The 12,435-nt window shown below is 38.0% G+C and overlaps 1 protein-coding gene across 1 annotated transcript; it reads right to left on the bottom strand.

The window, feature by feature from the left end:
• Nucleotides 1–5,054: 5,054 nt before the first annotated feature.
• Nucleotides 5,055–8,398, bottom strand: BRF2 (BRF2 RNA polymerase III transcription initiation factor subunit). The gene is made up of 4 exons (XM_015826102.1): nt 8,245–8,398; nt 7,974–8,033; nt 7,098–7,419; nt 5,055–5,832 (listed from the first exon to the last, which is right to left on the bottom strand). Exons 1-4 carry the CDS (start codon nt 8,396–8,398, stop codon nt 5,133–5,135), a joined length of 1,236 nt encoding a protein of 411 aa, XP_015681588.1. The 3' UTR covers nt 5,055–5,132.
• Nucleotides 8,399–12,435: the final 4,037 nt, after the last annotated feature.

Below are 12,435 nucleotides of genomic sequence, written 5' to 3' on the forward strand. Positions count from 1 at the left end.
ATAGAAGCCTCTGAAATACACGAGGTTGCTGCACTGTTTAACTAGTAAGATGGAGCCATTGAAAAAAAGTCAAACACAATTTTATTGTTCTTGCCTAGGATTAAGCAAAGCCCAGCGCTTACAAAAGAGCGGGATGTATTAATTCATGGCAACAGATTTATTATGGGCAGTTATAAAAACTGCAAAGGAGAGCCCGCATCTTAACACATGGATTCTCTTTCGTATAAGAGAGATTTTCCTCTGCCTTAAAAGTAAAGCAATGTGCTTTTTGCTTCAGAAATAAGAGGGGTTTTTTTTGCCCATCAATCTTTTTATTAAAACTGATTATGTTTACTTAACCATATTTTTTAAAGAAAGCCCATAACCCCACATTATATGAAGGAAAGCATATGCATGCAGCAAACAGAAAAATAATAATAATAAAGTAGCTCACTATGAAACTTTAGAATAGAGTGAAAATTGCCAAGAAAAAAAGCCTCAGAGGCTTGAATGACATTAATCCTTTAAGGATTTGGGAAGCTACGAAATATTGTTTTTAAGCACCTTGGGGACATTCCCTTAATCTATATGTATATGTGACAAACGTTAAAAAAAAAGTCCTCTTTGTAATACAGTAACCGTTTCACAGAATTATGCAGCAATCTCCAGATTGAAGGAGGATTGAATCTGTTGTGTCGAAAATGAGCTGAATGAAGGCATTGTGATTCTTTCTCGAAGGCAGTTTCCAGAAATACTGGAAAGAATCAAGCTTATTATTCTGTTTGCTGGCATTTAATTTTTCTGTGCCCAGCAGCATAGGGGCACTGCTTACGTACCATGTGCCACATTCCATAATAATCCCTCCTGTAGATATGAAAAACTCAGTTGAAGAGGGGAAAAAAACAGAATTTCCTTGTCTGATTGATGACACTTCCAAGTAGTATGTAGCACTGCATCTGTAATGTTACCAGCTCAGGAAAGAAAAAAAAAAAAAGACGCCACAAACTAGAAGGAGATTATTTTCTTCTAAGAATCACATCTTTGCTTCAGGAACTTCAACATGGAATTCATAGCACCGACGTGCCTATAAACATCTTCCTCAACAACTTCAAGATTTCCTACTCCGCTTTTTAAAATCAAAGCAATATTTTTAACGGGAAGTTGATAAGCTTTGGGAAAAGCTGACAGCTTCTGTCGTGTTATGTCCAGAAGTGCCTCTGTTGGCCAGGCGTGTTCCTCACAGAAAAAGACAAAAGCAGTGTTTTGCTATTGAAAGTGTGTCCCTGGTCTTAGAACAAAAGATGAGCTAATAGCTACTGTAATATTACTAAGGTAGTAAAGAGCATCCTTGATCGTTTTACTTCTGGTAAATGGGAGCTTCAAATTGGCCCGACTGCCATAGCGGTCCTTCTTAGAATTCACCAATGGGCCGTGGCGGCCATTTTGTGAGCTTCTTGTATTTCTAGCATTTCAAAGGTTGAAAGATTCCTGCCTTGGCTTAAGGGGAATTCTGAATTTTTTTTTTAAAGAAAATAAGAGACAGAGGGAAACCTAATTCAAAAAGTACATACGGGTAGTAGTCCTTGACTTATACCATTTGTTTAGCAACTGTTAAAGTTACAACAGCAGTGAAAAAAGTAAATGATGACCAATCTTCACACAAGCCATCACACATTCCCAGGGTCATATGGTTAAAATTGGCGTGCTTGGCAACTGGAATATATTTGCGAGGGTTGTAGCATCCCAGGATCATATGATCCCCATTTATAACCTTCCTACCCAACTTCCAACAAGCAAAGTCAATGAGGGAAACTGGATTTTCTTAACAACTGCTTGATTCATTTAACCACACTGATTTGCTTAACAATCATGGCAAAAAAAAAAAATCAAGCCATGATTCACTTAGCAACTGCCTTAGCAATGGCAGTTCTGGACCCAACTGAGGTTATAAGTTGAGGAAGACCTTTAACCATTTTTTTCTGGAGGAACTGGGGAACATACTAAGTAATAACAATGTAGATTAAGAAATTCCTTCTTCTGTAGAAGTTGTGCTGTCCTCTTTCATTCCCGGCTTAAAATAAAAGACCTAAAAATCTACAGAAAGATAGTTGTGCTTTTGAGATTCTTTTAACTGAATCTCAGTATTTCTAGAAAGTACCAGGCCAGGAAAGGCCAAATGAATTTTTTCCTCAAAACATCCATGTCTTAAATAACCCCATCTCTTGTGTTCCCTCCCTGTTTTTTTTTTTATTTCCCAAATGCGGCAGGATGCACACACCCATTAATGCTGATTTCAGTTATTTTCTTACTGTTAATGTACTGCAAAATCCAGAAACTCGATTACTTCAATTATGAGGTTAAGCGTGTTGCGTGAATATAACTACAAACAAGCAAAGCTTCCCACATAAGTAGTTGGTGCCTTTTTAAAAATAAGTAAATTAGGTTCTAAAGTTCATGATAGCATAAAAAGGATTTGGCCTATGAAATGGGGCATATCATATTTGTTTACACAATGCACTCAGTGGAGGGTTTTTTATCCATGTCAAATGATAACATCAGTTTATTGGAATTAAAAGGAACAACAACAAAATTGCTGATAAACTGCTGAACTTCCAAGTTTTTGCAACAATGCATGTTACCCAACTGGGGTAAAAAGCGGAGAGAAATGCATGTTGCGCCTTTAAAACCAACTCTTCAGAGTACATTGTGCAATTATCTTGTGTACTAGCCAACAAAACAGCAAGGAACATTTTGTGGACAATCAAAAGCAAAAGGCTGGCATCTTACAAATAACACACCCATGTTTATGAAGGATGTAGCAAGGAAACGTGCTACAAATTTTCGCTAGGTCTGAGGGAAGATGTTGGCTTAAATCCCTAAGTTCTTTAGGATCGTTGCCTTGTTTTGTTTACAGAGACAGACATAATTAACTTTTTGCGTTGGATTTATGAACTAAGATTATAACCGTAGGAGGGTGCTGTTTAGAACAGAATATTGGAGGAATGCAAAATTCCTTATTTGAAGGAGAGTCCAGCAAGACCCAAGGTCACAGCACCCAACATTCCTTGGAGTTTTTCCATTCCAGTGGAAAATCTTGGCTTTGGCCATGATTCTTGCAACTCCCAGAAACCTCCCTTGCAACAGTCACAGTAATTGATTTACTGTAGTATTATTTCCAGGATTGAAATAAGCTATCAACAGTGAATACTTCCACCCCACTTGTAATAGCATTTTGATCCAAGATGGTGAATTTTCCTTCAATCATTCTATGCAAAAAAATACCACAAATGTCTTCTTCTTTGTCCACGTGTGTGTCTATGTGATTTTATTTTTACTGTGCCATAATTTTTAATTAACTCATTTAAACTGATGTATACCATGCCTGTTTAAAAGGACAAAGAGAAACCCTTCGCTCTGTGCAGAGGGCAGAAGGGACAAAGGAGAAAACCTACTCCATAAAACCTACCTCCACAGAACTGCAGAGGTTGTGTGGTTTCACAAGCCAGGCCAACCTTGAAATTGCCTAAGACTTCCGGAAAGCAATAGCCACGAAAAGCCATAAAAGCACTTAATCCTCCTTATTTGAAAAAAAGGTCATTTTCTCCCATCCTTCTTGGTTTTCATATGTATGATGTTTAATAGAGCCTTACCTATTTTATATGGCAATATTACAACCCACATGATATTGGCAATGCTGGACGTGTTATATATGCTTGCTAGAATGAAATATTATTATTGGGCAAATCTTTGTATAAGTACCCTTTCTTTTTGTTGGTTTACATTTTGAGCAAATGACATATCAAAACCAGAGCTCTTTGAGAGACAGCCGTGCCAAAGAAAGCATTTAATACATTTTTTGTTGTGTTTGCATTTTATACAAATGAACTGTTTTTAGCAGATGTTTCTTGTTTAATATATTAAAAGAACTGCAATATCCAAATGAACCAGGTATTGCTCTTATGTTCCACCCATGCTTTGCCATCTCAACCCACACACTTTTAATATTTGAGCAGTCATAAATCAAACTTGTATACTGATTCCAAGCAATGGGACTCACTTACCCAACACTTAAAGGATGTGTGAATTGAACAGCCATTCAAGCAACTAAATTGGTCATCTCGGACACTGGGGATAGGGGGCAAATCTCCTCCACACTCTTAATAAATGGCTTTCACACCTACCTATTCAGGAGGGCTGGAAAAGCCCAACTTGTGCACCCATTCAAAAGGTGTTTATCATCTCAATTGGGCTAATTTTTCCCAAACCTTTTTATTGTAGCTTTTTTATATATACTGTATAGCTGAAGTCAAATACAAAAGGTTGTAGGTACTAGCCAAATAGCAAGGAGAAAAAAACATAAGTGGAGTTTCACACATAAGATTTAAAGGGATGTGCCAATTTCATCCCATTTATACATAGGACAATTAACCTATTTGCATGATGACATCATGGCACACACAATCTTATTCCTCTTGTGTCCCCCCCCCCCCGCCGCCGCCCAGATGACCAGGTATGGGAATTACTGCAATATGTCCTTTTCTACACTACTTATGGAATCACTTTCAAAATCAGTCAGTGGCTGCAGAGCCCAAGTCCACTTAATCCATTGAATGCTAAATGAATGTTTACCTTCAGTGTTACCAGACCCATATGGAAAATCTCTAAAATAACATGCAAAGCAGCGTTTGAACTGGAAAGAAGAACGCTCCAATTCAAAACAGAAGAGGCAAAATAAACCAGGAGCGTATCTGATGCAGGTCATTAAACTTCAATGTAGTAAGATTAAATCCAAATTTTTCTGATGTCCAGGACTGGAAAAAGTGGTGGAAGCGTATTGGTGTTCATTTTACCAACACACATCTGGGCCAAAGAGCGGTCTTTTTAAGAAAAAAACATTAATAACATTTCTTTCAACATCTAGCAAAAGATTTTACAACTCATATTCTATCACTGCTTTCCCCAATCTGCTTACACTGTGAATCTAGGAAATCCCAACCAATGCCTATTAAAATATGAGGTGGCTATTTTCTGAAAGATCGTGATCTGAACAAGAAAACTTCGTCTAATTTCAGGAGAGAAATTCCTCTGGAACTACGGACTATATAAGGAACCCAACCCCTGTTGTCACTGATTGCAGGCTTTTAAGACATCATCTAGCATAGGCGAACCTGCATTTTGCTAAACAGTTCCCTTTCTTCTGGAGTCCGGATGTATTGTTCAATCTCACTGTCTAAAATGGGCTCTTCCCCTGTGATGGGGGGGCCTTCAGGGTCTGGATTGCTGGCTCGAGGCTTCTTTGCTGGGTACAGGATACAAGGGGGAAGCAACGGCATCCGTTTCTTCCCAGCAACGGAATCCTCTCCTGTCAAAGCCGCGGTTGCTTTCATAGGCTGCTGGTCTGGCGGTGCGGTGGAGTTCTCGGGCTCACAGTCTTCTGTGGTATCCACCGTACGGAACGCCGCCCGTAGAAGCACACGGCGATGTTGCAGCAAGTCTCCAATGTATTTCGACACAGTCCTCCGGTCCACTTTGAGCCCTCGCAACCAACCCAGCTGAGAGGCCATCTGAAGGAGGATGTTATGCAATTCCTTCAGCCTTTGTGGGGCCGGCCGTGGCATGTCCATGCCAGCAAGCTTGCAGAACTTTGTAAGGGTGCAAGCGAGACGGTCGACAGGTCGCAAAGACTGCCAGGCCAAAAAGGCTGCTGCCATCACAATGGGGATGGGGTGCCGACCAGTCACCAGCCACGTCTCGCTGGCAAGCTCCACTATCTGGATTGTCCTTGCCAACAGCTTCTCCTTATCTTCCAGAAATTTGGCTGGGATGTTGGATGATTCCTGGAAAAGCTTAAAGCTGAAAGGAACAAAATATATTGGGGGCATGGAAAAGCCTATCAGTACAGCCCGTGGTTTTTGCTTTAATTTTATACAGTCGTGGAAATATTACATTGCAATGTTTAGAGTTGCAATATTTAGTCATTTAATATATTTAATTAAAATATTTTGACTGATTTAACACATAGCCCAAATAATGTAGCAAAAGGGGGGAGGTTTGAATGCATGCAGATTAACATACAGTGGTAGAGTAGTAAAGGGCAAGATTCATCCTAAAAATAATCCATTCTCTTCTCCCACATAATAGTAGAAATGTATTTCCTAACTAGGCCAGCTACAAAATACAAATGCCCCAAAAGCAAAATGATGTATTATTTGTTATTTACAATTAAATTAAAACCAGTAAATTTATATAATCTGAGGAAATTATCTAAAAAAAAACCCCATGAATTTAATCTGATTAAGGAAATCCAGGCTTTGCCTGCTAATGCTCTGTCATCAGAGATTTCATGATATTTGTCCTTCCTTACAGGTAGCTGTGTTTTTAAAGCAAGAAAGTCATTCCCATTTTAAACAGTATTTAGATCACCTCTAGAGCTGCTTTACTACTTTAATTCTTGGGATCGTGTTTAGCAAGCAATAAATATAATATAATAAAATAAACATAATAATGATTCGCCCAAATCAGGCAAATATGAGATTGTATTCAAAGATGCACAAGACAATTAAAAGCTGAAGACTGTCAGGTTAACTATTAGTTAATAACCCTAACCCTATCTGAAACCTAAGTTTGAATCTTATATTAGGAATAACACAACCAGCCAAGAGGACTACATGTGCAAAACATTTTCAGAAAGCAGACAGGTTTAGCAAAACTCTCAGACCTGCTTCAGCTTGAGCCTCTAAGTAATTACTGTATTGCACTTGACTTCTAGTAAATTATACTTTTCTCAATAAACGGAGTTAAGTATCGTTCTTACTAAGCTGAGGCAGGTCTGATAACAAGATCTAGCTGAGCACTGTGAAAGTATCTAGGATCTCCGCAACTCTGAGAAAACATCCAAGTTCACTACAATCATTTCTGAGTAAGCATCAATCATACTCAGTCCTATCTAGCTTCATCAAAGTGTCTATGCTGCACTTCCAATCTATAGAATTCTCTTAGAACCAATATACTGAAACCTAAAATAATAAGAATTCATTCCATCCATAGGTCTTCAACAACTGCACATCAATGGCTCAGACGTTTATAAGAAAAGAATATTAAAAAAAAAACCAGCTTACCTGTTGAGGTGTGTTTTCACAAGATCGATCAAGCTCAGAGTTGGTACATCCAGTGCCAATTCCTTCAAAAACCGCAGGTAGGTTCTGGCAAACATTTCCTTGTCTGCGTAAAGCAGCAAGGAGACAGTGCCCATTGTCAAGGGCCAGTTGTGCTGTCTACAGGTCACGAAAACACAGCAACCTATAATTATCTCCTTCTTCTCCAAACTGACTAAAGCAAAGCAGGGGCATTTGATTGCCTGTTGATAATACGACACAGCTGTATCTTCAAACAGAGGAGGAAGTCGGAGAACTTTGCAGAGATCCCGAACCCGTCTGATTCCTGTGGAAGAAGGCAATGTAGATTCTTAAGAAAAATGTCCATACCATGGCCCTCCAGATATTTTTCGCAATATTGGCTGGGGCTGTAGTTTTTGAAGGACCACTCTTATTTGACACCAACTTCTTGCTTCAGAAAATAAGTAATTGCCAGAGTCAACCCTTTTTCAGTTGCAATACATCAACTAGCAACATAAATTCTGGGCTCAACTGTGGTCGTAAATCGAGGACTACCTACCTATACATTAGAACTGCTGCAGTAATGACTTTCCCATTTTTATATAGACAATTTTATAATTGTGCAATTTTATATAGACAATTTAAAGCCTACCTATCTGGCAGAAGCCTGGTACCAGCCCAAAATTATCTACCAGGGATTTAATGAGTTCTTCCAAAAAATTGAAATGGGAAATCAGCCCTGCCCCTAACAAAAGATGCAGGTAGATTAAAATATAAAATGATTTTGCTTTTAGAGAGGAACTACAACTTCACAAATGGGAAATACAGTAATTTTTACAATGCACCAACAAGTGCTGACTGGTAATATTAAACATTTACCTCGCTGCAAGCAGCGGCTCTGCTGCTCACTTTGACCAGTACTTCGTGAATATGTCACTTCTAAAAAGACAAAAAATAAATTAGAAAGGGAAAATGACAAAAAGAACATCACATTTCATCAAAAAAATCTTTAAAACTCAAACGTTTTTAATGTTCAATGTTTAAAAGTTTGAAGTTTATAAAAGGCCACAAGAGATGTTTTTATCTATGTAGATCACAGGTATCCAAAATAATCCCAGGAGTTTTAGTTCCACTTTATTTTTTGATTCACCTTGTAAATGTTCTTCATCAGCATACGTAGTTGTGAGAAGTCCTTCAGTTAGAATAAAGCCACAATCTGCACATACCAACTGGTTCTGAGTATAGTGGGAATCTTCCACAATTTCCAAGGAGCCACAATCTGGACACTTCTTTTGAGTGGACATTTTAGTAGCCTGAAAACAGAATTATTTTAAACTAATGACTGAAAAAATATTGGGATTCGATTAATATGTTTGCTGCATAACTTTTTCCATATTCCGTATAATCAACATAAATCTGCCTCCATCTACCTGTCTAATTTATATATTTGAAGTAATCATAAGAAATTAACTTGCTAGTTAGGAAAAGGTAAGCTTGACCTATTAGATGGGCATACCTCAAAATACAATCAGTTATTACGATTTTAGCAAACGTGTGTATCAGTGCTGAATCATTCTGTCCACCTTTGAATTCTTGCAATGCACTGTATGCTTCTCAGCAAGCTGTCTCTTTCATGAGTTTTGTGCATCAATTGAGCACAATCTAATCCCAGCAAGGATATCTTCTAATGCATTCATGATATATTGGTATAACACTACTAGAATATAGAATAATAGGGTTAGAAGGGACCTTGGAGATCTTCTAGTCCAACCTCTTGCTCAACCAGGAGACTCTAGTCTAGTCTATACCATTCCGGACAAATGGCTGTCCAGTCTCTTCTTAAAAACACCCCAATTTCTGTATTGGGTAAAACAGAATAACAGAGTTGGAAGGAACCTTGGAGGTCTTCTAGTCCAACCCCCTGCTCAGGCAGGAAACCCTGTATGATTTCAGACAAATGGTTGTCCAATCTCTTCTTAAAAACTTCCAGTGAGCATTCACAATTTCTGGAGGCAGGTGGTTCCGCTGATGAATTGTTCTAAATGTCAGGAAATTTCTCCTTATAAATTTAAAACCTTTTGTACACATGAGATTTTATCACTAGTGGCAGGCAAAGAGGAAACCCGGGCCACAGAGTTAAGAGGACCTAAAACCGTTTTGCAATCAAAACAAAAAACACTATCATCCCACAGAGATCGCTGGGGCTGCCTGGGGATGGGTCTACGGTTTTTAATTAAGCCAGAGCCCACCAAGATGCTTGTTCGAAGACCCACACCGTGCAACCCACCCACCCACTTTCATAACCAATATGGGCCCGGGAGCGCTGGGATTAAGGGAGTCGGGAGTCGGGGAAGACCGACCTATAGCAGCCGCTGTAGGGCATTCGCGTACCTTATTGCGAGTCAGAGGACGAGGAGGGCTATCCTCCTACGGCCGTATGCCGAAAAGAAACAACTCCACTTCGCACTCCCTCCGAGGACTGAATCGTTTTATTTTATTATTTCCCTCAAACCGGAAACAGGACGCGACCCCCTTTGAAAAGCTTCCTTGTGCGGAAAAAGCCGCGTGAGTCATAGGTCGGTCGCCGCTTCACTCGTGGCAAATTATCAAAGGCTTCTCTTTGTTTCTTCCTTTGTTTTAAGGCCCATTCGCGACTTCGCCGACAAACAAAGATCTATTTAAAGAGAAAGATCTATTTAAGCTCCTTTTGAGACCCCTGGACCTACGTCTTTTGTTCGAAGTGAAGTATACCTGGTGGGCAGGAGCGCATCCTTCTCTTCCTCCTCTGATTATTACTATTATTCAGTTTAACTTCCTTGTTAAAAGAGGTCGGGACTTCCTTTTTTTGCGTTGGAACCTGTTTTATGCCAGGAGCAGAGATATTATGCAGTTGGGTGTCCGAAATTTAATACATAAATCATTTGATATCCATTATGACAATAATCAATACTGTGTCATCTTTATAAATCAGTAACACCTTCCTCGTTAACCATTCTCTATAAAACGTTTCCTTCTGAGAAAAAAAAAATGTTTATTGGGTCAGTATGTAAAAGAGACTAATTGGATTTTTGCCATATTCACCAGGATAAACAAAAATTCAAACTTGAATTCAAGGTTAACCAGGGTTAATTTGTTAAACCATGTTAAGGTAATGTTGCATCAACAAATTTGCTAACACAGCCATGAAGGTAAGTGTTCTGGATTGTACATGTATTATACAGAGTTGATTTTAAGGTCTGGTGCAGTTACCATAAAGAGGTTTCTTATTTCAAGTTAAATTCTCCCCATCTGTAGAGTAGCAAGTGCTAAAGTTGCTATCATGTCAATTGCTATTGGCTGGGTAGAACAAACTGGCTAGATGTTTAGCACCTCAGGATTGTATATGTATATGTATCCCTGATATTGTAATGCGTTATAGGAGCTGGGTAGCTGCAACAAATCATTCAGCAGAACAAAATAAATCAAACAATTCCTTATGGGGATATTGCTCTTTAAGGTACAAACATCTTAGGTCCCAAGGATTGCGCGTTTTAGCGTTAAAATGTTGTCATTTTCCAGGTTAGCTAAAGCCTTAGAATTACAAGCAATTATGTATTACTTGCTTGAAAATTGAAATGGAACTTGGATATTCTGTGTATATGTATGTGACTACCCAGATGCCCCAGATGACTATTTGATATTCCCCATGGCACTGTCAGAAGATAAAATCAGAGTTTCCAATCTACAGCCATTAATCTTACAGAAAAGGAGATCATACAATCCCATTTAGGGAACAAAATGATCAAAAACTGAATTTGCCTATACAAAGTACAAACTTTGCAGTGCATAGTATAACCTTAATAGTCATGTATGGGTTTTGTTTTGTTGTTTTGAATCAATGTTGACTCTTGCCATGCAGACTAATCCCGGCAGTTTTCTTAGTAATTTTTTTTTTGAAGTGGTTTGTCATTGCCTCCTTCTTACCGCTGAGTGCATGTGACTGGTCTCTGCTCACCCAGCTAGCTGTTCCTGTGATGAGAGTAGAACTCACTTCTCCTGATTTCTAGCCTCTAGCCTTAACCCCTAAAGCACAACAAACTGGCTCTCTAATAGTGCATAGTAGAGTCCAGAAACGTATGAAAGATTAACGCACCAACCTCTGATTACACCAACAGTTAACAATAAATAAATCTGATTAGAGCAGAGTGTGTATTTGTTTTCCCGAGCCTTAATATTATAGGGACAAAACTATAGAAGCAAAGGGCCAGAAATTGTATGCAAGCAATAACTAAAGGGTTATCTTATGTATTAATGCACTCAAACCACAAAATTCATAACAAATGCTTAGTATATTTTAAAATGTGTATGTCAATCTTTGGAACATAAGCAACAGTTCAGCTAGATATTTTAGAAGTTGCAAATAAGAGACAACACTGTTGCTATCTTTAGAAAAGCAAACTATCATGTGAAATGTTTATAGTGTCATAGTACTAAAACAAGTACTTCTGTAATTCAGGGAATACTGTTTGCTCAGATAATCCAGTTCCTTCCTGTGCAGTGACTTAGCATTGCAATTATTTCCAAATTGGGCTCAGCCTATTCTAGCAGGGAACCTTTACAGCAAAGGGCCTATTTTTGATATGGTGCTTCAGAATTTTTTTTTTTAAAAGCACATTTGTATCAGGATGTTATTAAGAGTTTAACTGCAGGATTTTTTAAAAACTTGAATTACTTTTCATGCAATCATTTAGAACTAGCCCTATTGTCAAATTGTAAAAAATCTCAACTTTTTTTTTTTAAAAAATGAAATTGCTAAAACTTTTGACGTTCTTCAAATCTGAACTGTTCTGTTAACAGATTATTAAAATAGATTTTGAAATATGCATGTAAAATAGCCAGAAATTTCAGTCTCACCAAATATGTAAAAGCAGAGGAAATTAGAAAAAGTTTACAAGAGTCATAATAGTTTAGTCCTACTAAAACTAGTAGGTGTAGGTATTAGAATAAAAGATATTAAAGATATAATCCAAACATCACACTTATTCTCTACAGTAGCCAATAATTTTATAACCATACATTATGTCCTAATCCGTCTTAAATGTAGGATAATTTTAGTTATTGGTGCTGGATTTTAAAGTAAGAATAATTGATAAATGTATATATGTACATATATGTATGTGTAATATATATGAGTGTGTGTGTGAGTGATCACACCATTCCCTTTCAGGCAGGGAACATTTTACAAAATGCAAAAAAAAAAAAGACATTTAACAACATTGATCAGCATTTGCACATCTGAAAACATCAGCATATAAAAGTACAGTACTTCCCCGTAAACTTTTATTATATTCAAAAATGCATT

The sequence above is a fragment of the Protobothrops mucrosquamatus genome, unplaced genomic scaffold (assembly GCF_001527695.2).
Source record: "Protobothrops mucrosquamatus isolate PMUCROS unplaced genomic scaffold, P.Mucros_1.0 scaffold2960, whole genome shotgun sequence".
Classification (NCBI taxonomy): domain Eukaryota; kingdom Metazoa; phylum Chordata; class Lepidosauria; order Squamata; family Viperidae; genus Protobothrops; species Protobothrops mucrosquamatus.